This window comes from Panthera tigris, chromosome X (assembly GCF_018350195.1).
Source record: "Panthera tigris isolate Pti1 chromosome X, P.tigris_Pti1_mat1.1, whole genome shotgun sequence".
Lineage (NCBI taxonomy): Eukaryota > Metazoa > Chordata > Mammalia > Carnivora > Felidae > Panthera > Panthera tigris.
In genome coordinates this window covers 1,035,115-1,063,015 of record NC_056677.1, presented here as the reverse complement: position 1 = coordinate 1,063,015, position 27,901 = coordinate 1,035,115, and the positions used below count along the sequence as shown (strand labels likewise).

The following is a 27,901-nucleotide window of genomic DNA, read 5'->3' as shown; positions in this document are numbered from 1 at the left end:
AGCCGACGCAGATACGCCACCACGGGAGCCCGGACCCACAGACGTCGCTGCCCTCCCTGTCCCGGCCACCTGTTCCCAATCCTCGTGTGGAAGAAATCGGAAGGATGGACGCCATCGCCTCTGAGCCCCTTGGAGAAGGCTGGACACGTCCACGTGCAAAATTCAAAAGGAAACATTCTCATCTCAATTCCAGACACACAGCTTGTGAAAACCAACACCCGTGCAGTCAAACCTGTGACTTACCCGCTGCACAAAAATCCTGCGAAATCGCTATAAGGCAGCCACGCAGGGTCTCCTTTGGCGGGTGAGTTAGGAATATGTTGTTTTTTAACATTTATTTATTTTTGAGAGACAGAGAGAGAGAGAGAGCAAGGGAGGGGCAGAGAGAGAGAGGGAGACACAGAGTCCAAAGCAGGCTCCAGGCTCCGAGCTGTGAGCGCAGAGCCTGATGCAGGGGTTGAAGTCATGAACCGTGAGATCATGTCCTGAGCCAAAGTCGGACGCTTAACCGACTGAGCCCCCCAGGCGCCCCCACCGGTGTTTCTAACCTGCATCAAAGACTCAGGGACATCGTATCCCAGGTTTCCCGTCCTACGACCAAGAGACGTGTCTCCTGTTCTGTCTCTTACGAGGACCCCTGTCATTGGATTCAGGGCCACCCCGATCCAGGATGAGCTCACCCTAAGATCCTTCACGCACATCTGCAAAGACCTTTTTTCCAAATAAAGTCCTGTTCCCAGATTCTGCGGGTTAGGATGTGAACACGTCTGTCTTTGGTGGGGGGCCGGGGGGTGTGGGCGGGAGACACCCTTGTACCGAGTAAACCCGCGCGGATGGCCATGTTTTAACCACAGAAGCAGCCGGTGAATCACAGGGTCCTCACACTGTGTGCACATGAGACGAGAACACTTTCCCCCCGATGAGTCAGAACACAGACGGATCCCGGCGATGCAAACGCGTGGAAATATTCCTGGAATTCACACGCTCACGATTTCACCGCACCTGGGTCTGTGCGCATTTCGGAAACCAGCACAGGTGCAGGAAGAGGCAGAATTAGAAGCCGGGGACCCCCTCCTGCACCCCTCAGAGCCTCCCTGACCTGGGGCCCGTTGTCTCGACTATCTGTGGTCCCCACGCCCCCCTCTACGCAAAGTGGGAATCGGGTGGGGGGCTTGGATCCCGCACCCCAGGTCCCCAAACCACCCCCAAGTGTGAAATGCATGTTCCCACACGCCAGCCTTGGGCCAACCTGACCTCACTGTTCCCAAGTTCGAACCCCGCGCGGGGCTCCCTCTCTCTCTGCCCCTCCCCCGCTCGTCCTCTGTTTCTCTCTCTGTCTTTCTCTGAGCTTTCTCTGTCTGTGCATTGGACGATTCATCGTTCGAAACTCTGCCAACCGGTTTCCTTTTTTAAAAACACTTTTTTTTAAGTTTATTTATTTATTTTGAGAGAGACCACGACCTGAGCCGAAGGCAGACGCCCAACCCACTGAGCCACCCAGGTGCCCTTAGCCAACCTGTTTTCTGAAACCGCTTACGTTAACTCTGTCCTGCATGTGTCTGGTCTATGTGAGAATGAATTCTCCACCCCCACCCGTCCGCACGTTGATTTTCAGGCACAGAAGCAGGGCTCAGAGGCAAGACGGTGTCTGTGGGTTAAACACCTCCCTCCCCGAGGGGCGGGCACTCATTTTGCCTCCTTCTGTTTGGGAATTCACAGGAAACCGCTGGCAAAGTGACTGCAGGCAGCCGGCCCTTGTGCTGCGTCCCCTGGGAAGCCAGTGGCCACATCCAGGACTACACTAATTTCCTGGGTCTCCCGTGACAAATGCATGGCATGGGGTGCCTTGGGCAACAGACATTCCTTCTCTTTGTCCTGGAGGCTGGGAGTCTGAGGTCCAGGCAGGGTGGAGGCTGGGGGTCTGAGAGGGGTGAGGCTGGGAGGCTGAGATCCAGGCAGGGCTGAGGCTGGGAGTCTGAGATCCAGGCATGGCCAAGGCTGGGGGTCTGAGGTCCAGGAGGGGTGAGGCTGGGAGGCTGAGATCCAGGCAGGTCTGAGACTGGGAGTCTGAGATCCAGGACGGTGAGGCTGGGGGGTCTGAGATCCAGGAAGGGCCGAGGCTGGGGGTCTGAGGTCCAGGCAGGGCTGAGGCTGGGAGGCTGAGATCTAGGCATGGCTGAGGATATGGGTCTGAGATCTGGGTGGGGCTGAGGCTGGGAGGCTGAGATCCAGGCAGGGCTGAGGCTGGGGGTCTGAGCTCCAGGCAGGGCTGTGGCTGGGAGTCTGAGATCCAGGCATGGCCAAGGCTGGGGGTCTGAAGTCCAGGCAGGGCTGAGGCTGGGGGTCTGAGATCCAGACATGGTCAAGGCTGGGGGTCTGAGGTCCAGGAGGGGTGAGGCTGGGGGGTCTGAGGTCCAGGCAGGGTCGAGGCTGGGGGTGTGAGGTCCAGGCAGGGCTGAGGCGGGGAGGCTGAAGAGGGAGCCTGAGATCCAGGCAGGGCTGAGGCTGGGGGTCTGAGGTCCAGGCAGGGTGGAGGCTGGGGGTGTGAGTTCCAGGCAGGGCTGAGGCTGAGAGGCTGACAGGCTGAGATCCAGGCAGGGCTGAGCCTGGGGGTCTGAGGTCCAGGCAGGGTCGAGGCTGGGGGTCTGAGGTCCAGGCAGGGCTGAGGCAGGGAGGCTGAGGAGGGAGCCTGAGACCCAGGCAGGGCTGAGGCTGGGGGTGTGAGTTCCAGGCAGGGCTGAGGCTGAGAGGCTGAGAGGCTGAGATCCAGGCAGGGTGGAGGCTGGGGTCTGAGGTCCAGGCAGGGCTGAGGCGGGGAGGCTGAGGAGGGAGCCTGAGATCCAGGCAGGGCCGAGGCTGGGGGTCCGAGGTCCAGGCAGGGTGGAGGCTGGGGTCTGAGGTCCAGGCAGGGTCGAGGCTGGGGGTCTGAGGTCCAGGCAGGGTGGAGGCTGGGGTCTGAGGTCCAGGCAGGGTCGAGGCTGGGGGTCTGAGGTCCAGGCGGGCTGAGGCTGGTTCCTCCTAAGGCCTCTCTTTGGGTGTAGACACCGTCTTCTCCGTTTGTCCTCACCTGGTCGTCCCCCTGTGTCCGTGTCCCGACCTCATCTTCTTATCGGGACCCCAGTCCCATGGGATCAGGGCCACCCTCGTGACCTCATGTTACCTTAAAAGACCCCTGCTCCAAATATCGCCCCGCGGTGACGTCGTTTTCTTAGGACGTGTGCGTATGATCTTTGGTGGGGACACATCTCAGCCCACGATCTAGTCCCCAACGTCCACAGCCCAGATTCCCGTCAACGTTCCCGCCTCAGACCTTCCAGTGCTGGGTCTTGGCCGGCCCAGCGACCACGCTCATGCCCCCGGGGGGCTGCCCGTGCACTGTCAGGGAGACCTTGCAAGGGACACGTGTGCACAGGTGGGGACGTGAGGCGGTGAGAGCCTGGGGACCTGACGGGAGCCAAGATGTGGAAGAACCGAGTGTCCACAGATGGTTGGAAGGAGGAGCAGAGTGTGGTCCATGCACACAGCGGACTGTTAGGCAGCCTTGAAAATTAATAGATCAACATTAAAAAAAAAAGAAAAGACAACTCTGCTTCCGGTCAGAGTGTTGGGCAAGACGTCTCCAAAGCCCTCGACCTCGCACCGTGGGCCGCAAACGCTCAGAGCCAACAGCGGGCAGATGCACAGCTTGGAAGACGGCGTGGCCCAGGGACAGGGTCAGGACACGCGTGGGGTCCCCACGAAGCAAGCGCGTGTTCCCTGCAGGGTCTCTAACGCACGCGTCCCAGAGCCCGGAGCCAGCCGGGCACGGAGGAGCCCGGGTGTCCCCCAGATTGTTCCGTAGCTCCCGCCTTCCCGCCCTGGGGATGTTACCCCTGCAAACTCTTTCGACCGCCCAGCCGCTGTATCAGCCCGGTCAGCCCGATCCTGTGTCCCAACATCAGGCCCGAGGGCTCCGGGCACGTCTGTCCTGGGCTCAGATAGAGCGTAAAGGGAAGCATTTCCCAGCCGAGGACAGACGGGAAATTATTGGTTGTTTTTTTTTCTTTTATAAAAAGAAAGAAACACAGCGTGGAAGCATAAAATAGTGATTTAAATACATCAAACGGGCAAATCCAGAGGGGGCACCGCCCCCTGCCATCAATTGCACACCTCACCCCGGCACACTGAGGGCTGAAAAAAAGAAAGAAAGAACGCACCAAAACTTACGTTTCTGATTCAATTCAGGGAACGGCGTTCTCAACCCAAGCGCGAAGGCAGAAAATAAAAGTGTGATGTCGCGTTTGCTCTGCAGGGAGAAGGGGGCCAGTTGCAAAGCAGATCACGTGCTGTGCCCACCTCGGAACCGGGTTTCCCCGGGTCAAACACAGCCTCCCAGACCATAGAGCAAACGTGCAGAACGGCTGATGGGTTTTCTTATTCTTTACTCGTCTCCATCCATGCGGACGCTGTCCACCGGGAAGGCTGCTGGCTTCTGCCTTGCGGACCCACCTGTGTTGTGTGACCTCCAGAGTTCTTTGCTTTTTTTATTTTTTTAAGTGTATTTATCTATTTGAGACAGACGGAGACACAGCATGAGCAGGGGAGGGGCAGAGAGAGAGAGGGAGACACAGAATCGGAAGCGGGCTCCAGGCTCCGAGCTGTCAGCACGAGCCCCACGCGGGGCTGGAACTCACGGACCTTGACATCGTGACCTGAGCCAAAGTCGGACGCTCAACCAACTGAGCCCCCCGGGGCGCCCCAAAACCTACATTGTTCTGATCCGCCTCGGCCCAGATTCTGTTCAGAATTCCTTACCACTGACGGCTCCTAAAACCCGTTTGTTTTTTGTCCTGTCCGTTCTCCACAAACATACTGTCTCTCCTTCTCCAAGATGTATAAAAATGTATGAAAATTGCCTCCGTCGATCATGTCTTTGGGTCTCGATTTCATTATCGGGCTTCCGTGCACACGTAACAAAACTTTGCTTTTTCAGTTGTGTTCATCTCACTCGTATTAATTCCTAAACCAGCCCGGAGATCCCACCGGGGAAGGGGCAGGGCAGGGCATGGGGGAAGAAAATCTCTCTCTCTCCCCCCAACAACGGTCCCCGTGGGAGGGGCCACGGAAAGCCCCAACCCAGACGTGGACATGAGCAAGCCACACACGGGTCACAGAAGAGTCGCAGGAACCAGGCGCGTAAAAGCGTGAGAGGTGAGCGACCGTGCAAATTCTATTATCTGCAACAACACTTTCCAGTCTCCCAAATATATTCGAATGAAGACTTGCCGTCCCTTGTGGACAGAAAAGTGACGTCGGCTTTTATTTCCAAAAGCATAAACCAACGTCGAGCAGCAAAAGCCACAAGGCGTTGAACGCTGGGGGCCACGTGGGTCATTCGATGACACAGATTCACCGTGGGAAGCCAGAGCCAAGAGCATGAGCTGGACGCTCGCCCGAAGACACTGATCACAGGACACAAACCACGGAATGGAGGGATGCAGGTGGACATCAGCGGGTCGTTTACATCAGCAAAGCGTCAGAAACCAGGCGAAGCCCCTACAAATGCAGAAACGACATATCTCTCCACAGACACGAAACGTCACACGCGTAAGGCAATATTCACACAGCGGCGACAGCGTCATGGGAAACAGCAGGTCAAGCAGGGGGGCACGGGCGAGCCCGTCTACACCCGGAATCCCTGGAGAAGCCAGCGTGTCCCCAGGTCCTTCCACGACCGTCTTTGTCCCATGACCGTGACAGGCTGACATTTTATTGCACCTGCTGGGGTGCTGGGGACACCCAGGTGATAAATGTCCCTCCTCACGGCTGTAGGTCCAGGATTGCGGTTCTGTCCTGGGTATGGGTTGCTCTGTGGCCCAAACGGCCCTGTCCCCACACCAGCTCTGCCAGCGGGGTCCTGGGTTTCGTGAAGCCCCACCTGCACGGTGAGTCCCGCCTCGAAGCCCCCGCCAGCACGTTGTGAACTCACCCCGTGTCCCCTGGTCACCCTGTGCCGACGGCCTGCACCTCACCCATCAACAGGCAATGTCGCCTTCTCAGGACCCCACGGGACATTGGGACCTAGACCTCCGGCAAACTCCCTAAAGTGAGCCAAGGACTCCCATTCCCGTCCTCCATGGGACCTCCCGTGTGGCGGCCCCGTGGGCCGCGACTCCACTCTGCCGCACGGATTTCTCTGGAAACCGTCAGGCTTGGAAATGCAGCACAAAAAGGTCTGTGATAAGGAGACAAAAGGCAGGGAGAGAAATACAGGTGTCTTCTGGGCTAATTGGGACTGTGAATTCTTAGCACAGACACCTTACAGGGCGGGGAGGGAGCGGGGGAGGCCGCCACGGAGACAGGTCTCATTAAGGCAACATCTGTTTACAGACAGATAATGTACCATTGACTCCCCGGGATGAATTTCTACAGAGCCATCTGGTTGACCACCAGATGGAAAACCAATGAGGCGAGGGCGCCCCCTGCTGTGCACGGTGACACCTGGTCTTTCGCACCTGGTCCCCTGCCATGGACTTGACTTCCTGGAAATGTCCCCCAGCCCCGCCATCCCGCCTGCTGGGGTCTGAGGGGGGTTGGGGACCGGGTATCTGGCAAACGATTTTACTATAAATGACACATTTTTAAAAAGCAATTGGAGGGACGCCGGGTGGCTCAGTCGGTTAAGTATCCAACCTGATCTCGGCTCAGGTCATCATCTCACAGTTCGCGGGTTCGAGTCCTGTGCTGGGCTCTGTGCTGACAGCCTGGATCCCAGTTGGGATCCTCTCTCTCTCTGCCCCTCCCCTGCTTGCTCTCTCTCACTCTCTCAAAATAAAATTAAAATCAACTTAAAAAAATAATAAAAAGCAATTCAAGTTTCTACTTTTCCAAACCTGGCTATTTTTGTAGGCATTTCAACCTACTAACATCTCTTGTTACTAAAAAAACAAAACGAAACAAACACACAAAAAACGAAAAACCTACCGTATGACTTCACGTTTGTTAAGCAATCACACCAGGAAATAAAAAAGAAACCACTTGGGGCTGGCTCCGTCTGTGGAGTGTGCCTCTCTTGATCTCTGGGTTGTGAGTTTGAGTGCCACGGTGGGTGTACGGACTGCTTAAAACCTCTAAAATTACATTACATTACATTACATTACACTAAATTAAATTAAAAATAAAATAAAAACACATGACATTAAATTAAACGAAATTAAATTGAATTAAAAATAAAATAAAAACACATGGCATTAAATTAAACTAAACTAAATTTAATTAAAAATAAAAATAAAATGTCTAAAATAAAATGTCTAAAAATTAAAAAAAAAAAAAAAAGAAGGAAAAGAAAAAGAAACTGCCAAGCTACGGTCCCGCTGCTGAAGCCAAGTTGTGCTAAGGAGAAAGTAATACCCGTTTGCACAGCTTTGCACTCAGACACCTATGGGATTCTGTTCCGCGTGGGTCAATGTCTCAGAAATCTCAGATGGGACAGTCCAGCAAGGTGGGTTCTGTGAAAGGGAATCCCCGAGGGAGGGTGATGCACCCTGAGGCCTCAAGCAGCAAAGGAGGGAGCAGGTCTAAGAGCGTCCCGTCGGGGACAAGAACCCAGACACCTGCGAATCCTGACCAGCCAGCAGCAGGGAGGGGACGAGGAAGAAATGCTCCGGCTCCTCTCTCTGGTCCCGCCCCCTTTCCTCCTGCCGCTGCCTCCCATTGGCTGAGTCCACCCGGAAGTCATTGTGATGCCGGCTGTCAATCATCCAGGGCACACAGCCGTGCAGTGATGGCTCAGGCAGAATCTGGAAGAAACCTAAGGCATCTCCGCACACGCGAGACCAGTATGTGCGTGAGATCCAGCGCGGGAAGGCTCTGCAAACACAGCAGTGTGGCTGGCGCCCTCTACCGCTGCTTCCTTCAATAATGTACTTGTTTCTTCGTGGTGTTTCGTGCAGATTGACGGTTTTCCAGGAGGGGGGAGAGAAAAACAAGAAATGCAATTCATAGCAGAAATGAGCGTCAAGACACCATCGGTGTCCTGATGGGAGCTGGGGGCTGCACGCAACTGTCCCCTGCACGCGAAAGGGTTCTACTGTGTGTGGCACAGGGCCCCAAGGAGAGGCTCTCCAAGGAACGTAAACACTTCCTCTGGAAAGTGTTCAGTTCAGCTGACCTTGTCCCCGTGTGGAAGCTTCTACTGTCCCAGAATCACAGGGCACGGGGTTCCCGTTTTCTGGGGCAACCTTTTGAAACTCAGTGTTTTTCTTTTAACCCCAAAGCGGCCATGCCCGGCTGTGTTTTTGTGTGACCTTTCTTCTGAACAAGTCTGCTCCAAACAGTACAATCGATCCTTAAGAAATCTATCCTCCGTGAAGTAGCCTAAGGAATACAACCCATCGGGCATTTTTAACAATGTTTTAAATTTTTTTCTTTTAATGTTTTTTCAGGGGCACCTGCGTGGCTCAGTCGGTTGAGCATCTGACTTTGGCTCACGTCATGATCTCACAGTTTGTGGGTTCGAACCCCAGGTCGGACTCTGCTGACGGCTTGGAGCCTGGAGCCTGCTTGGGATTCTGTGTCTCCCTCTCTCTCTGCCCCTCCCCTGCTCCACTCTGTCTCTCTCTCTCTCTCTCAATTTCAAAAATAAATAACGAAAAAAATTTTTTAATTAAAAAAATGTTTTTTCAGGCGTTTGGCATTACTATCTTTATATATTTTATTTCCGTCATCCTCTCGTCTTAGGTTGGGTTTAAGACATATGGCTTCCGTGGCTAGAATTTCTTTTTTTAAGTTTATTTATTTACTTTGTGAGAGAGAGAGAGGATCCCAAGCAGGCTCCAAGCTGTCAGCACAGAGCCTGACACGGGGCTCGAACCCACAAACCGGGAGATCGTGACCTCTGCCGAAATAAAGAAGCAGACACTTAACCAACTCAGCCACCGGGGCACTCCCTTCTCTGACTAGAATTTAAATAAAAATTTGGAAGGGGGGAGAAAAAACGACATGGCTTCGCTAAAATCATGATTTCCAGAAACTCCTGGTAAAACCCAAATTGCTTTGAAGCGAATCTGGCTCGCGTTAAACCTGGCGTCCGTGCGAACGAAAAGCAAACGACCTCTCGCAACGTGAGGTCATGTTTGGAAGGAACGAAGAAGGGAAGGAAGGAAGGAAGGAAGAGTAAGACCTGGAAGAAATGATGGAAATGGGTTTATTATTCTTGTAGTTAAAGAAACTGACAAATATTTTTTTTTATTTTTTTCACATGTATTTATTATTTCTGAGAGACAGAGCGTGAGCAGGGGAGGGGCAGAGAGAGAGGGAGACACAGAATCCGAAGCAGGCTCCAGGCTCCCAGCTGTCAGCGCAGAGCCTGACGCGGGGCTCAAACCCACAAACCGTGAGATCATGACCTGAGCCCAAGTCGGACGCTCAACCGACTGAGCCCCCCAGGTGCCCTGCATCATTTTTTATTTCCTTATGAAGTGTCTCCGAGCGTCCAATTGTCTCGCACAAACCGGGGCAGCTCTCAGTTTGCAAGCACAGCATGAAGGGGTTCTGTGTGGCTGACCAGCTCCCCCTGCCACCCGATGTCACGTTGGCTGTGCCTTGTTCTGTGTCTCCAGCTCCCACATCCCAGCATCAGGGACGCTGCTCGGGAACATGTATGTGCAAAAAGAAACATAGTGAGGGGAGCCCGGGTGGCTCAGTTGGTTGAGCGTCCGACTTTGGCTCAGGTCATGATCTCACAGTCCGTGAGTTCAACCCCTGCATCAGGCTCTGTGCTGATGGCTCAGAGCCTGGAGCTTGCTTGGATTCTGTGTCTCCCTCTCTCTCTGCCCCTCCCCTGCTCACGCTCTGTCTCTTTATGGGTCAAAAATAAATAAACACGGGGCGCCTGGGTGGCGCAGTCGGTTAAGCGTCCGACTTCAGCCAGGTCACGATCTCGCGGTCCGTGAGTTCGAGCCCCGCGTCAGGCTCTGGGCTGATGGCTCAGAGCCTGGAGCCTGTTTCCGATTCTGTGTCTCCCTCTCTCTCTGCCCCTCCCCCGTTCATGCTCTGTCTCTCTCTGTCCCAAAAATAAATAAAAAACGTTGAAAAAAAAAAATAAATAAATAAATAAATAAACACTTAAAAACATTAAAAAAATAAAAATAAAAGAAACACAGTGAGAAAGTCTCGTTCTGCCGTCGTTGCCCCGGTGGCTCTTTGAAACCCAGATGGGGTCCGAGGGGCGCATCCCAGCCTCTGGTCAAGTGTGCCGGGCATGAGGCAGGGAAGCTGGGCTCAGACACAGCACGCACAGGACGCAGAAAAGGAGATGCGACCCCTGAGCCGCGCGCGTCCCCGCGGGGACTGAGCCGGTCGGCAGCCTCTGGGGCTCAGGTCCCCTGACGAGGACCTGGGAGAAAAGTGTAAGGGAGTAAAGGGGTCACCGCCGCCTTATTTGGGACCTTTGCAGGATGCGCGAACCGGGCCCATCAGCTGCCCCGCAGCGCCACCTGCTGCCGGACGCGCAGGTGGGTCCCGAGAGGTCCGCGCGTCGCCGTGGCAACAGGAGGATGTCCCCCACACGCGCCCCCTCCCTCCCGCGCAGGCTGTCCTGACATGAAACAGGAAAAAGCCAGGGCCAGTGCTTCCTGGCGCCCTGGAGGGTCCCTCCGGCCAAGCCCACCCCCAACCTCCTGCTGGAAGGTCTGCCTGACCCTAAAAGCCAACCTTGTCGCCGTAGCCACGAGCACCGATGAAGCTCCCATGCGCCCTGTTAACCGAGCATCTCGCGGCCTCAGGGCTGTGGACGTGTGGGGCTGGGGCCCCGTGTGCCGGGGAGTCCCGGGCACGGAGCCGTGTCTGTGGTCTCCACCCACCGTCGACCCCGTCCTCACAGTGACAGCCCAAGATGCCATTGCCTTGTGTCCCCCCGGGAAGACACAATCACCCCCGTCGAGAACCACTGCTTTAGAAGGTTTAAGATTCTCAGGGCATCACGGGTTGTGCAGTCTCTGTCTTCGGTGTGCAGGCTGGGGTCCATCAAGGCAGCTGTCCTGCCCGAGTGCTGAGTGGCCGCGGATGCTGGGATCGGGGGCCCCAGCGCCAGGCTGTCCCCCCACAGCTCACGTCCCCAGGTATGGCCTCCCCCAGGAACAATGTTGGCTTTAACCAGACCGGCTGGACCACCCCACCCCCCAGCATGGTGCACTTTAATGGGCCACCTTGAAGTCACGGGTCCCCAGGCTTAATTCCCTAAGTCCCAGAGCACTTGCCAGTTTGTGGGCTGGGAATTACTTTGTCTAGGCCACTCAATGCGTAGATTCAGGGCAGGAAACCCTGCACCTGGTCCTGAAGAGGTTACGATTTTGGGGAAACACACACAGAGATACATGCCCATTATTAAAGTGGTGCAGTTTAATCTAGATCAGCCAACTTCATAGATACAGAACGTAAGGTGGCAGGTGGGGGCTGGAGGGACCAGGGACTGGGGACGTGGACGGAGAGTTGGTGTTTCACGGGGACAGAGCTTCAACCTGACGATGAGAAAGTTCTGGACACAAACGGTGGGTCTGCCTGCACGACCAGGCGAATGTCCTCAATGCCAGCTTGCCGTGCACCACAGGAGGCTTAAAACGGCGAATTTCGTGCTCTAGCTTGCCACACAGAGAGAAAAGTTAACATAAATTGCCATGAGGATGCTGAGGGAAGTAAGTCTGACAGAGGAAGGCAAACACCATATGGCCTCACTTGTCGGTGGAATCCAAAAGAAAACACAGCAACGACCAAGGTCATGGATGCAGAGGACAGAGCTGTGGTGTGCAGGCGTGGGGGTGGGGTGGGGGAGACGGTGGTCAACGGGCCACAAACTTCCAGGCGTGAGTGGACTGAGTCCTGGGGCTTCGTGTTCAGCGTGGCGATTATGGCGAACGGCACTGTGTCGTATAGTTGAAAGTGGCTAAGACATCAGATCTGAAATGTTCCCAACGACACCAACAAAAAGTAACCGGGGCGAGGCCGGGATGGGTGTGTGTGTGTGTGTGTGTGTGAATTAGCTCAGTTCGGTTGTCACTGCACAATGTGTGTGTACATCAAATTAGCACGTTGTACAGCTTCAACGTGTATAATTTTGTCAATTATAGTGTCAGAAAGCTGGAAATGAAATAGAATAGAATAGAATAGAATAGAACAGAGTAGAATAGAGTAGAATAGAATAGAAGAGTAGAATTGGATATAACAGAATAGAGAATAGAACAGAACAGAATAGAACAGAATACAGGATATGATAGGATCGAATAGAAAGAAGAGAAGAGAAGAGAAGAGAAGAGAAGAGAAGAGAAGAGAAGAGAAGAGAATAGACTTGTATATAACAGAATAGAGACTAGAATAGAACAGAATAGAATAGAACAGAACAGAATACAGGATAGGATAGGATAGGATAGGATAGGACAGAATAGAATTGTATATAACAGAATAGAGACTAGACTAGACTAGACTAGACTAGAATAAAACAGAATCGAACAGAATACAGGATAGGATAGGACAGAATAGAACAAAACACAACAAGGCAAAATCCACAGAGCGATGCATATCCCACAACTGTGAGCAGAGACCCCCAGTCCCTTGTCAAGCCCCCCAAACGAGGAAGCCCACGGAGGTCGCCCTTTTCGGGGGTGCTCAGGTCGGGCTGCTAGCTGCAGCCGGCAGGGAGCCCCGTCCTGCCTAGAATGGCATCGTACAGGCCCCCGGTCCTCCTGTACTGCACGTCCCGGAAGCCGGCAGGGCCCAGGAGCGCGAGGTACTGGGCAGGGGTCCTCTCCCGGCCCTCTGTCTGCACGAGCATGTTCAGCGAGTACAGCTGTGTGGTCAGAGGGCCCCGGCCGTCCGCGTCCAGGAGGCTTTCAATCACCAGGACAGCACCCCCTGTCATGGGGACAGGCGGCCGTGAGCAAGGGACAGGGACGGGCCGGCCTGAGGACCGCCCCCCTCCTCCCCGGCTCCTGTCCAAGCCCCCAGCCCTTCTGAGTCCCCTGCCGCCCTGGGTGCCTTATGTCCTCATCGGGGCCCGCACCCGACGCCCCCTGACCGACCCCCCCGGGCACCAGCCAGGTCTCCACCAGGCAAGAGAAGAGCGTGTGCACAAAGTGACCCCTGCCCGGCCACACGGGGGTCCAACCAGGAGAGAGCTGTGCACCACGAGAGCCTTCGACTTCCCGCGGGTTGAGGTGCGATGCGTTACAGGACGGGTATGCACGCCGCGGGGGTTCAATGAGTGGCCTGACCCAAACCAGACCGCGGCAACACGGCCCCTGAACGGGGTCCCCACTCTGTGCGGACACGTGGCCCCACGAGCTACCTGGTTTGCAGGCCCGACGGATCCTCGCCAGCAAACGGGCACATCGCCCGTCACTCCAGTCGTGCAGGACCCTCGCCAGGATGTAGAGCTCTGCCTCTGGAAGGGGGTCTTCGAAGAAATCTCCTGCGGCACGGGCAGGTGGCCTGGGGTCAGCACACGACAGCCCCGCCGGACGAAAACAACACCCAGCATGGCAAGGTCACCTGGGCCGTGGCACACGGTCCCCAGGGGTTCCCAGCTGCGACCCCAAAACCCAGCCCTGGTGCAGAAAAGTCGGCAGGGTGTTTGGGGCCCCTCTCTGTCCCTTCGTCCTTCGGACGCGGGACGGTTTTCATTTCCATCTTCTTTGCGAAGGTCACGAGCACACAGGTCCCTAAGCACGGATTTCAGGACGCCCCAGCCAACCGGTCGGAGACTCCCATCGCGGATGCCCTGGGCCGTAGAGGATCGACCGCACGGCCGGATCGCGTCCCAAGCCTAAGATTCACAGGTCCCGGGCGGCCTGGGGGCGCGTCTCCGGGTCCCCGTGCACACGCACAGCACAGGCGAACCCACCTTCCCAGAAGCGGATGCGGTCGTCCTCCAGGAATGGGAAGTGCTCCTTGGCCGCGCGCACGACATCGGGGGTGTCGAAGACGGTGACCCGACACCCAGGGTACAGGGCCGTGTACTCCTTGGCCAGAGCCCCGGAGCAGCCTGCAGGTGACCGGGGACAGACGACGGGCCCCTCGATGCATCCGGGACCACACCCCAGGCAGCTCGGCCCAAACTGGCGAGCCTCCAACCTGCCCCCAGAACCTGCGTCTCCCGGGGGGCTGGTGCGCAGTGACGCGGGCTCGGACGCGAACACAGCGCGCCGCGGTGAGGGCAAGAGCGTTTGCTCAAAAGGCACAGAGGGTCGGCAGACCCTCGCTGCTAACGCCTGGACCTCACCTGAGCCCCACGTCCGCACCCTGTGTGGACAGGACAGCCCCCCGGCCAGGCCCCGGACGGTGTTCTGCGTGCACCTGCAGGCACCTGGGAAGCTCGCCCCCTCCACTTTCCGGCCCCGCTGAGCCAGGCAGCGTCTGCACCTGCGTGGCCCGTGCACGGGCGGGATCAGCGTCCCTGGGAGCACAGATTGTGGGTCCCGCCCGCAGGCCCCGGGTCAGAGCCACAGAGGGCAGGTTGTGCTCGGGGAGGAGCTGACGTCCCCAGAGGTGCACGTGAACGGGACGCTTCCGCCCCGACCCTCAGTGGGACTCCCACCGTATTGCCTCGCGGGCTCGCAGGGCCCCAGTCCCGCGCGTGGCGCCCCCGCTCACCGCCGACGTCGCAGATGAGCCGGAACGGAGACAGGTCGAAGGCCTGCAGCACTGCTCTCCCGCTGACGCTCCAGACGTCCTGCAGACCGCGCATGAACTGCACACGCTCGCCCTCCGACCTGCACGCAAAACCGGCTGCTCAAGGCCACGCCACAGCCCGTGCGCCCATCGCGGACAAGGCAGGGCTCCGAGCAACCAGCCGTGTGCCACAGGCGGGTCGGGAAGGCGCGCGTGCGGGCGTCGACGTGTGCGCGTCCCGGACAGCACGTGCTGTCGGGAGCCTCTGCTCGGCCGCCCAGCAAACCCACCTGAGGTCACCTGCTGTGGGGCTGAATGTCATGGTCCTTGGTCTCTGGAAGCCACTATGGGGACCCATTGCCAGAATCAGGGTTCTGCTGGTTTGAATTCAGGGAGCTCAGGAAGGTGTCCCACACCCCATGTGAGAGGTCATCGGGTCCACACACCCTCGGGCAGTGGCCCAAACAGCGAGAGTCGGGGGACATGGGGACAAGGGTGGCCAAAGAAGCAGGAGTCTTGGAAGGACAGGAGGGGAGCGGAGGCACAGCCCAGAGGACTTCCCAGCCCCTGCCTGTCCTTCTTTCCCGGCCGTTAGCCACCCGGGAACCCTGGAAACAGCCACTGGGGCATCAGCAGCTCAGAACTTCAACACCAGACCCCACGTCCACACCACACCCGTGTCCAGACTGGAGGGAACCCACTACCTGCGTAAGTCTGCCCCAAGTAAAAAGTGTGCCTCATTTTTGCACATCACTGATGCTGGGCATCAAGCCCTGTGAAGGGACGGACAGATTCCCACCTGCTCAGGAAACTCACCAGCACAGACATCACAGCAGCAAAGTCGGCTGCTTTTTTTTGCTTTGTTTTGTTTTGTTTTAAGTATCAACTTGCTTCTGTTTGGCTCTGTTGGAACATGGATTCAACCTCGTGAGGATGTGTGACGTAAACGTCATCCTGTAAGCGGCCACGTGGGGCCTTACCTGTAGATGGCCGTGAAGAGCTCATCGGAGGGAACCCCAAACGCCTCCTGGTACCGGTTCTTGCCGTCCCTGCAAACAGGCAGGACGCAGTCACCCAGGGCCTGACACAGTCGGGGAAACCAGCAGGCACACACAAGGGGTCGAACTTCCCACCTCCCGTCACAGACAGAACGCACAGGGGACAGAACTCAGTGACCAAACGTGGGCACGGACCCCCTTCGGGTGCGGAACACACGCATGTCCAGGGCCACAGGCCACACGTGTAGCCTGGCTTTGCCGTGTGAGCGAGGAAGGACAGAATCTAACGACCATGTAAAGGGAGCAGGAAGTGATGTGCGATTGGGCGATGCTGAGGCCAGAGGACTTGTCGGCTGCCATCTGGGGACAGAAGGGCCCATGCTATGCTATTACCAATGCCTATCAGTATCTGTCACATACCTATACCTATTCATCAATATCTGTCTATTAATATCTATCAATATCTATCTACTATTGATCTACCTCCCTATCCATGCATCCATCCATCATATGTATGTATCTATGTATGTATGTGTCTATCATCTATCCATCCATCCATCTACCCATCCATCCATCATGTCTGTCTATATATCTATCTATCATCTATCTATCTATCGATCTATCCATCCATCCATCTACCCATACATCATACCTATCTATCTATCTATCTATCTATCTATCTATCTATCTATCCATCCATCCATGTATCCATCCATCCATCATGTCTGTCTGTCTATCTATCTACCCATCTATCCATGATGTCTATCTATCTATCCATCCATCCATCCACCCATATATCATATCTATGTATCTATGTATCTATGTATCTATCTATCCATCCATCCATCCTTCTACCCATCCATCCATCATGTCTATCTATCTATCTATCTATCTATCTATCTATCATCTGTCTATCTATCTATCTATCTATCTATCTATCATCTGTCTATCTATCTATCTATCTATCTATCTATCCATCCATCCATCCTTCTACCCATCCATCCATCATATCTATCTATCTATCTATCTATCTATCTATCTATCTATCCATCCATGTACCCATACATCATATCTATGTATCTATGTATCTATCTATCCATCCATCCATCCTTCTACCCATCCATCCATCATGTCTGTCTATCAATCTATCTATCTATCTATCTATCTATCTATCCATCCATCCATCTACCCATACATCATATCTATCTATCTATCTATCTATCTATCTATCTATCCATCCATCCATCCATCTACGCATACATCATATCTATCTATCTATCTATCTATCTATCTATCCATCCATCCACCTATCCATCCATCCATTCACCCATCCATTATATCTATCTATCTATCTATCTATCTATCTATCTATCTATCTATCATCTATCCATCCATCCATCTACCCATCCATCCATCACATCTATCTATCTATCTATCTATCTATCTATCTATCTATCCATCCACCCATCCTTCTACCCATCCATCCATCATGTCTATCTATCTATCTATCTATCTATCTATCTATCTATCTATCCATCCATCCTTCTACCCATCCATCCATCATGTCTGTCTGTCTATCTGTCTATCTATCTATCTATCTATCTATCTATCTATCTATCTATCCATCCATCCACCCATACATCATATCTATCTATCTATCTATCTATCTATCTATCTATCTATCTATCCATCCCTATATCTATCCATGATCCATCATATCGATGTATCTAGCTATCCATCCACCCATCTATGTATCTATTATCTACCCACCTACCCACCCATCTGTCTATTTCAGCAGTTTCCACTTGCAGGTGATTCTGTCCCCAAGAGGCACTTGAAATGTCGGGACATTTTTTTTATTATCATAATTGGAATGATTGTACCAACACATGGTGGGAGAAGACCAGGGACACTGCTCAACTCCCTGCACAGCCCAGGACGCCTCACCTCAGACTCTGGTCCAGCCACAGACGCCCCCAGTGCCAACCCCAAGAATAGTTGTGGGAGCAGTATCTTATTGTACACCCCCTTCCCCACTTTGCTTCCCCAGCCCAAGGCCCTTTCCCTGGGCACCACTGAAGGTCAAGGACTTGTCATCAGGACAGATTAGCACTACGTGAATTATGTTGGTCAGGACCAGGGGGTTTCTCACACCTGCTCTGGACCCCAGACCCAGCAGGGTTGCATTTGATTCTAAGAGAAACCTGGAAGTTCAACTGCACAGATGCCCTGAAACCAGCCTGCAGGGAACCCTGGGGCCCCGTCCACGCCGCCAACCCCTCACCCACCTCACGGCCTGGGCCAGGTGGCCCCAGCACAGGTACGTCGTCCTGGCCAGGTACAGAAGCATGTTGCCCTGGTACTTGGGACTGGCCCTGACCAGGTAGGTGCTGGAGAGCTCTGTGTTTTGATATAAAGCTGCAAAGAAACACAAAGAATAGGTTGGATTCTAAGTCAATGTCATGTGCCCAGAGGCCACCGTGCAGCCTTGAGACAAGTCCCGGCTGCGAGCTACCCCCTCCCTGCACGTCTGTAAAGTGCCAATCCCTGAGCGTGCGTCCTTCTCTCCTGTCCTGGGAACCAGGGTTCACGAATCTAGCATCCTAAAAATGGACAGAACGAGCAACATACAGCTAAAATCTTGAATTTTGCCAAGTAAGGACATTAAAAGCAAAACAGAACCCACCATCACCACATTTCATAAGAGAGAAGCCATCTCAACACCAAAATAAGCATATAACGTCATATCGAATGGCAACTCTTTAACGGGATAGATTTAGTTCGATTGAGAATTACTCCCTTGTGGGCGATTTCCCCCCATTTTTCACTTGCTCACTGGATAACTCGTGAGGGTAGCAATGCATGGACCAGCCCTTGGAGACCCCTAGAATGCGGTCAGCAAAGTACAGCCTGGGCAGTAAATGTGGCCCACTGCTTGTGTGTGTAAATAAAGTTTTATTGAAACCCAGGCACGCCCACTCATTTACATAAAGCCTCCTTGAGCCCAAAGCTGCTTCAACATGTCCTACACGGCTGGAAATACTTATTCTCTGGTTCCTCACGGGAAAACTGTGCCACGTATGTATTGAAATGCCAAGCCGGCTTACCTTTTCCTCTGCTCGTCTCCACCTGAAGCAGCTTCAGGGACACACAGGTGTCCAGCAGGAGCTGTGTCCCATGGGAGCTGGTGCCCAGACGCACAGCCACTGCCGCTGAGCCCAGGGGCTCCGGGGCCTCGGAGAGGAGGTCAAACACACCCAGCTCACAGGCGGCAAACAGAACCTCGGAAACAAGGGGCCAGCGGTGAGCGAGCGTCCTGGGGACCACACTCACAGAAGCGCGGGGAGGCAGGGATGTGATTTCAGAGGGCACAGTGCTGCCATGGAGAACGCTATGGCCGTTCCTTAAAAACTCAGACACAATGGTTGTGGAAACCAGGAGTTCTGCTTCTGCGTGTGGACTCCAAGGAATTGTAAGTGGACCTTGGAAAAGGCACTTGTGGATCTGTGCTCACCGGAGCGTTATCCACGGGAGCCAAGATGTGGAAGAACCAAGTGTCCATGGATGGATGGAAGGATGAGCAGACTGTGGTCCATGCACACAGTGGACTGTTATGCAGGCTTGAAAAGGAAGGACGTTCTGCACCTGCTACAACGTGGGTGGACTTTGGGGACGTGAGGCTCAGTGACACAAGCCAGACACAGGACAGATCCTGTGTGATCCCACGTATATGGCGTCTCTAAACAAGACACATCCGCAGAGACAGAGAGTAGATGGTGGAGACAGGGGCTGGGACGGGGACGGGGAGTCAGTGGTTCATGGGGACACAGCTTCAGTTTGGGAAGATGGAAAGTTCTGGAGATGATGGTGATGATAAGTGCAAAACAGTGAATGGGCTCAGAGCCACTGATCTGTGCATGCAAAACAATTAAAACAGTGAACTTTGTGGTATTTCTATTTTAAAACAATAACATTTTCAAAAAAATTAAAAATTAAAAAAAATTTTTTAAATAAAAACAATAACATTGTCAAATTAAATTTTAAATCGAAACCTCCAGTTAATTTTTTAAATTGAAAACAAAAAAGTGTTTAAACAGAACTTAAACAAATGTTTGAATATGTTAAATTAATATTTTAAATACTAAGGTATTTAAATATTTGAGTAGAGTACATAAAACAAATAAAATAAATAAAATTTGAATAAATAAGTATTTTAAACAGAACAGAATCTAGTACGTGAAACAAATAAATAAAATAAAAAATTACACTCAGGCTTTGTCTCCCTCTGTCTCAAAAATAAATAAACATTAAAAATTTTTTTAGGGGCGCCTGGGTGGCTTGGTCGGTTAAGCATCCGACTTCGGCTCAGGTCATGATCTCACGGTCCATGAGTTTGAGCCCCGCGTCGGGCTCTGTGCTGACAGCTCAGAGCCTGGAGCCTGTTTCAGATTCTGTGTCTCCCTCTCTCTCTGCTCCTCCCCTGTTCATGCTCTCTCTCTCTCTCTGTGTCAAAAATAAATAAACATTAAAAAAAAAATTAAAAAAAAATTTTTTTTAATTAAAAAAAAAGGGGCGCCTGGGTGGCTCAGTCGGTTAAGCGTCCAACTTTGGCTCAGGTCACAATCTCGCGGTTCGTGAGTTCAAGCCCCATGTCGGGCTCTGTGCTGACAGCTCAGAGCTTGGAACCTGCTTCAGATTCTGCGTCTCCCTGTCTCTCTGCCCCTCCCTGACTCGCACTCTGTCTCAAAAATAAATAAACATTAAAAAAAATTAAAAATAAATAAATAAAACTCATTAAAATATAAAATAAAGTAAGATGAAATCAGGAAAAGAAAAAATTAAGTTAAATTTAAATACAAAATAAGGAACAGGAAAAATAAATTAGAATAAAATAAAATAAATAAATAAAATAAAATAAAATAAAATAAAATGAACTAAAGTGTAATAAAATAAAATATAAGAAAACAAAATAAAATAAAATGGAACGAAATAAAACAAAACAAAACAAAATAAAGTAAAATAGAATAGAATAAAATGAAATAAAATAAAATGAAATGTAATGAAATAAAATAAAACAAAGCAAAACAAAACAAAATAAAATATAATGAAAGGAAATATAATAAAATAAATAAAATAAAATAAAACATAAGAAAACAAAACAAAATAACATAAAATATAATGAAATGAAATATAATAAAATAATATAAATGAAATAAAATAAAACAAAACAAAATACAATGAAATGAAATAAAGTAAAATGAAATGAAATGAAATAAACAAAACAAAATGAAACAAAATAACATAAACTAAAATGTAATGAAATGAAATGAAATAAAATAAAATAAATAAAACAAAATAAAACAGCAAAACGAAACAAAATAAAATAAAACAAAATAAAATAAAACAAAACAAAATAAAATAAAACAAAAAATAAAATAAAACAAAAGAAAATAAAACAAAACAAAACGAAATAAAACAAAAAATAAAATAAAACAAAAGGAAATAAAACAATATAAAACAAAAGATAAAACAAAATAAAACAAAAAATAAAGTAAAATAAAACAAAAAATAAAATAAAACAAAAAATAAAATAAAATAAAATAAAATAAAATAAAGTAAAATAAAATAGAATAAAACAAGATAAAACAGAAAACGAAACCAAACCAAACCAAATACGAACACGCTTCCACTGTGCACTCGGGGAGCACCTGTTCGTGCCGCTGGGGGGGGGGGTGGGGGGTGCGCTGTGGGGTCGACCAGCTGTCCAGGGTGTCGCCATCCAGCGGACGGGCTGGTCCTCAGGGCGGGTGAGGGCCAGGGCTGGGCGGAGGGCGGCCCGGAGCAAGCAGGGCGCGACGAGCCCCTCCAGCGGCGGGGCAGCCCGCAAGGGGGCGCCCGAGCGGCTCTGGGGTACCGCCTCCCGCCGTCCCCCCCCCCCCACCCCACCCCGTCTGGCTCCACAAGATGCTCAATAATCCGCCCCCCGCCTGCCCCGCCGTCGGGCCCGGAACAGCATCGCCCCGCAAAGAAACGGCCTGGGACCCGTCCTGGCAAAGACACAGCGTCAGAAGGAAGCTTCACCCTTTGCGTCCCGACTCTCAGCAGCGACCTTCCCTGCAAGGGGGCCTCAGGGCCGCGACGCCTGTCGCTTGTGTTGTGCCCACGGCTCCGTCTGGGGACCTTCACAGCTCGTGCCTGCAAGGGATGCGCAAAGTCTTCCAGGAACCGGCAAATCATCGCCGCGTTGTGCTTTCCCTCTTGCACAGTGTCTCGCATGGGTGCAGGGCCGGGGCGACCTCGCTGACAGTGGCCACTCACGTCCCACGTGGGCACATGGCCCTTGGAGACAGGCGCCACCCACAGCATGGTCACCGCACACGGATGACGAGCGCCGGCTCCACACGTGCCAGGACGCGAATAGCGGTAGGTCCGCCTGCGTCCAAGTCGAGCGTCGAGGCTACAGTTTCCTCCCGCACTGAGCTCACTGCACAGCCCCAAAGAGGCCCGCGGCCGAGGGGACCGGGGCCTGTCGTCATGCTGTGTTACCTCGTACCCTGTGATGAGGGTCCTACCAACTGTTGTGCGTGAAGCCAGGGCTTCCGGGCCTCAGCACGGCGGACATCGGGGGCCGAAGACCCTCTGGGACCGGGCGTGCTGTGCACCGTAGGGCGATGAGCAACGTCTCTGGTCTCCACCTGCCACAGGCCAGGGGCGCCCCCATCCCGGCTGTGACAATCAAAAACGTGCCCAGACACTGCCAAGAGGCTCCTGGGGGTAAAGTTCTATCCATTTATCGACAAGCTCTATCTATAAAATCCCGTTAAAATCATACTAAATCTGCGCGACTTTGTACGGTTAGTGCTCTGTTATAGTCACACCGCCTCTTATTTAAGATTGTGTCACCTGTTGTCACCCTTTCATTACTTGGTATTCTACTAAGGTTGTGTTAACTAGTCCTGTACGAAGGTTGTCTTAACTCCCCCTGTACTAAGGTTGTTGTGGTAACTCTCCCTGTACGAAGGTTGTGTTAACACTCCATGTACTAAGGTTGTGTTAATTCTCCCTGTACTAAAATTGTGTACTAAAATTGTACAAAGGTTGTGGTAACTCTCCCTGTACAAAGGTTGTTGTATTAACTCTCCCTGTACTCAGGTTGTGTGAACTCTCTGTACTAAGGTTGTGTTAACTCTCCCGGTACGAAGGTTGTGTTAACACTCCCTGTACTAAAATTGTGTTAACTCTCCCTATACTAAGGTTATGTTAACTCTCCTTGTACTAAGGTTGTTGTGTTAACTCTCCCTGTATGAACCTTATTGTCTTTAACTCTCCCTGTACGAAGGTTGTGTTAGCTCTTGCTGTACTAAAGTTGTTGTGTTAGCTCTCCATGTACTAGATTGTGTTAACTATCCCTGTACAAATGTGTTAACTCTCCCTGTGCTAAGGTTGTGTTAACTCTCCCTGTACTAAGATTGTTGTGTGAAGTCTACCTATACAAATGTTTTGTTAACTCTCTCATTGCTTAGGTTGTATTAAATCTCTCTGTGCTAAGTTTGTGTTAAATCTCTGTGTGCTAAGGTTGTTTTAACTCTCCCTGTACTAAGTTTGTTGTGTTAACTCACACTGTACTAAGGTGGTGTTAACGCTCCCTGTAAGAAGGTTGTTGTGTTAACTCTCCCTGTACGAAGGTTGTGCTAACACTCCATGTACTAAAGTTGTGTTAATTCTCCCTGTACTAAAATTGTGTACTAAAATTGTACAAAGGTTGTGGTAACTCTCCCTGTACAAAGGTTGTTGTATTAACTCTCCCTGTACTAAGGTTGTGTGAACTCTCTGTACTAAGGTTGTGTTAACTCTCCCTATACTAAGGTTATCTTAACTCTCCTTGTACTAAAATTGTGTTAACTCTCCCTATACTAAGGTTATGTTAACTCTTCCTGTAAGAAGGTTGTTGTGTTAACTCTCCCTGTACGAAGGTTGTGTTAACACTCCATGTACTAAGGTTGTGTTAATTCTCCCTGTACTAAAATTGTGTATTAAAATTGTACAAAGGTTGTGGTAACTCTCCCTGTACAAAGGTTGTTGTGTTAACTCTCTGTACTAAGGTTGTGTTAACTCTCCCCCTACAAAGATTGTGTTAACTCTCCCTGCACTAACATTGTGTTAACTCTCCCTGTACTAAGATTATGTTAACTCTCCCTGTACAAAGGATGTATTAACACTCCCTGTACTAAAATTGTGTTAACTCTCCCTATACTAAGGTTATGTTAACTCTCCTTCTACTAAGGTTGTTGTGTTAACTCTCCCTGTATGAACCTTACTGTCTTAACTCTCCCTGTACGAAGGCTGTGTTAGCTCTTGCTGTACTAAGGTTGTTGTGTTAGCTCTCCATGTACAAAGGTTGTGTTGAATCACCCTGCATGAAGCTTGTTGTCTTACCTCTCCCTGTACGAAGGTTGTGTTAACTCTCCCTGTACGAAGGTTGCCGTGTTAAGTCTCCACATACAAAGCTTGTCTTAACTCTCTCTGAGCTAAGGTTGTGTTAATTCTCTTTGTGCTAAGGTTGTGTTAACTCTCCCTGAACTAATGTTGTCGTGTTAACTCTCCCTGTACTGAAGTGATGTTAACTCTTCCTGTTTGAAGGTTGTTGTGTTAAGTCTCCCTCTATGAAGGTTGCTGTGTTAACTCTCCCTGTAAAATGGTTGTGTTAACTCTCCCTGTAAAATGGTTGTGTTAACTCTCCCTGTAAAAAGGTTGTTGTGTTAACTCTCCCTGTATGAGATTGTGTTAACTCTCCCTTTACTAAGATTGCTGTGTTAACTCTCACTGTACTAAGGTGCTGTTAACTCTCCCTGGACTAACGTTGTGTTAACTCTCCCTATATGAATCTTGTTGTCTTAACTCTCCCTATAAAAAGGATGTGTTAAGTCTCCCTGTACGAATGTTGTTGTGTTAACTCCCCCTGTACTAAGATTTTGTTAACTCTCCCTGTACAAAGATTGTTGTGCTAACTCTCCCTGTACAAAGGTGGTTGTATTAATTCTCCCTGTATGAAGGTTGTTGTGCTAACTCTCCCTGTACTAAGGTTGTGTTAACTCTCCCTGTACGAAGGTTGTTGTGTTAAGTCTCCCTGTACAAATGTGTTAACTCTCTCATTGCTTAGGTTGTGTTAACTCCCTCTGTGCTAGGGTTGTTTTAACTCTCCCCGTACTACAGTTGTTGTGTTAACTCTCCCTGTACTAAGGTTGTGTAAAATCTCCCTGTACTAATCTTGTGTTAATACTCCCTATGTGAAGGATGTTGTGTTAAGTCTCCCTGTACTAAGGTTGTGTTATTTCCCCCTGTACTAAGGTGGCCTTAACTCTCCCTGTACTAAGGTTGTTGTGTTAACTCTCCCTGTACTAAGATTTTGTTAACTCTCCTTCTACTAAGGTTGTGTTAACTATCCCTGTGCTAAGGTTGTTGCGTTAAATCTCGCTGTACTAAGGTTGTGTTAACTCTCCCTGTACTAAGGTTGTTGTGTTAACTCTCCCTGTACTAGATTGTGTTAACTATCCCTGTACAAATGTTGTGTTAACTCTCCCTGTGCTAAGGTTGTGTTAACTCTCCCTGTACTAAGATTGTTGTGTTAAGTCTACCTATACAAATGTTGTGTTAACTCTCTCATTGCTTAGGTTGTATTAAATCTCTCTGTGCTAAGTTTGTGTTAAATCTCCGTGTGCTAAGGTTGTGTTAACTCTCTCTGTGCTAAGATTGTGTGAATTCTCCCTGAAATAAGGTTGTTGTGTTAACTCTCCCTGTACTAAGGTTCTATTAACTCTCCCAGTACTAAGGTGCTGTTAACTCTCCCTGTACTAAGGTTGTGTTAACTCTCCCTGTCTAATGTTCTATTAACTCTCCCTGTATGAAGCTTGATGCCTTAACTCTCCCTATACAAAGGTTGTTGTGTAAAGTCTCCAGATACAAAGGTTGTGTTAACTATCCCTGTACTAAGATTGTTGTGTTAATTCTCCCTTTACTAAGGTTGGTGTGTTAACTCGCCCTGTACTAAGTTTGTTGTGTTAACTCACACTGTACTAAGGTGGTGTTAATGCTCCCTGTATGAAGGTTGTGTTAACTCTCCCTGTACTAAGATTGTGTTAATTCTCCTTGTACTTATGTTAACTCTCCCTGTACTAAAGTTGTTAACTCCCTGTACGAAAGTTGTGTTAACTCTCCCTGTACGAAGGTTGTTGTGTTAAGTCTACCTGTACAAAGGTTATGTTAACTCTTCCTGTACCAAGGTTGTGTTAACTCTCCCTGTCTAGGGTTGTGTTAACTCACCCTGTACGAAGGTGTTGTGTTAACTCTCACTGTACTAAGCTTGTGTTAATTCTCCCTGTATGAAGAATGTTGTGTTAAGTCTCCCTGTACAAAGATTGTGTTAACTCTCCCTGTACTAAGGTTGTGTTAAATCACCCTGTATGAAGCTTGTTGTCTTAACTCTCCCTGTCTGAAGGTTGTGTTAACTCTCCCTGTATGAAGGTTGTTGTGTTAAGTCCCAGTACAAAGGTTGTGTTAACTCTCTCTGTGCTAAGATTGTGTGAATTCTCCCTGAAATAAGGTTGTTGTGTTAACTCTCCCTGTATTAAGGTTGTTTTATTAAGTCTCCCTGTAAGAGTGTTGCTGTGTTAACTCTCCCTGTAAAAAGGTTGTGTTAACTCTCCCCATAAAATGGTTGTTTTTTTAACTCCACCTGTACTAAGGTTGTGTTAAATCTCCCTGTACTAAGGTTGCGTTAACTCTCCCTATACTAAGGTTGCTGTGTTAACTCTCCCCATACTAAGGTTCTGTTAACTCTCCCAGTACTAATTTTCTGTTAACTCTCCCTGTACTAATGTTGTATTAACTCTCCCCATCTAATGTTCTGTTAACTCTTCCTGTATGAAGCTTGATCCCTTAACTCTCCCTGTACGAAGGTTGTGCTAACACTCCATGTACTAAAGTTGTGTTAATTCTCCCTGTACTAAAATTGTGTACTAAAATTGTACAAAGGTTGTGGTAACTCTCCCTGTACAAAGGTTGTTGTGTTAACTCTCCCTGTACTAAGGTTGTGTGAACTCTCTGTACTAAGGTTGTGTTAACTCTCCCGGTACGAAGGTTGTGTTAACACTCCCTGTACTAAAATTGTGTTAACTCTCCCTATACTAAGGTTATGTTAACTCTCCTTGTACTAAGGTTGTTGTGTTAACTCTCCCTGTATGAACCTTATTGTCTTTAACTCTCCCTGTACGAAGGTTGTGTTAGCTCTTTCTGTACTAAAGTTGTTGTGTTAGCTCTCCATGTGCTAGATTGTGTTAACTATCCCTGTACAAATGTTGTGTTAACTCTCCCTGTGCTAAGGTTGTGTTAACTCTCCCTGTACTAAGATTGTTGTGTGAAGTCTACCTATACAAATGTTTTGTTAACTCTCTCATTGCTTAGGTTGTATTAAATCTCTCTGTGCTAAGTTTGTGTTAAATCTCTGTGTGCTAAGGTTGTTTTAACTCTCCCTGTACTAAGATTGTTGTGTTAATTCTCCGTTTACTAATGTTGGTGTGTTAACTCTCCCTGTACTAAGTTTGTTGTGTTAACTCACACTGTACTAAGGTGGTGTTAACGCTCCCTGTAAGAAGGTTGTTGTGTTAACTCTCCCTGTACTAAGATTGTGTTAATTCTCCCTGTACTTATGTTAACTCTCCCTGTACTAAGGTTGTTGTGTTAACTCCCTGTATGAAAGTTGTGTTAACTCTCCCTGTACGAAGGCTGTTGTGTTAAGTCTACCTGTACAAAGGTTATGTTAACTCTTCCTGTACCAAGGTTGTGTTAACTCCCCGTCTAGGGTTGTGTTAAATCACCCTGTACGAAGGTGTTGTGTTAACTCTCACTGTACTAAGCTTGTTGTGTTAATTCTCCCTGTATGAAGAATGTTAAGTCTCCCTGTACAAAGATTGTGTTTACTCTCCCTGTACTAAGGTTGTGTTAACTCTCCCTGTACTAAGGTTGTGTTAAATCACCCTGTATGAAGCTTGTTGTCTTAACTCTCCCTGTCTGAAGGTTGTGTTAACTCTCCCTGTATGAAGGTTGTTGTGTTAAGTCCCAGTACAAAGGTTGTGTTAACTCTCTCTGTGCTAAGACTGTGTGAATTCTCCTGAAATAAGGTTGTTGTGTTAACTCTCCCTGTACTAAGGTTATGTTAACTCTCCCCATAAAATTGTTGTTTTTAACTCCACCTGTACTAAGGTTGT

The 27,901-nt window shown here is 50.2% G+C and overlaps 1 protein-coding gene across 1 annotated transcript in view; it reads right to left on the bottom strand.

Moving 5' to 3' along the window:
* Positions 1 to 12,652: 12,652 nt before the first annotated feature.
* The window catches only part of ASMT (acetylserotonin O-methyltransferase), a 38,565-nt gene continuing 23,316 nt past the window's right edge, over positions 12,653 to 27,901 (bottom strand). The window contains exons 5-11 of the mRNA XM_042975210.1: positions 18,746 to 18,920; positions 17,927 to 18,056; positions 15,621 to 15,689; positions 14,623 to 14,741; positions 13,874 to 14,014; positions 13,319 to 13,441; positions 12,653 to 12,885 (exon numbers count right to left, since the gene is read on the bottom strand). Coding sequence (XP_042831144.1) covers positions 12,653 to 12,885; positions 13,319 to 13,441; positions 13,874 to 14,014; positions 14,623 to 14,741; positions 15,621 to 15,689; positions 17,927 to 18,056; positions 18,746 to 18,920 — 990 coding nt within the window. The remainder of the gene's footprint in view (positions 12,886 to 13,318; positions 13,442 to 13,873; positions 14,015 to 14,622; positions 14,742 to 15,620; positions 15,690 to 17,926; positions 18,057 to 18,745; positions 18,921 to 27,901) is intronic.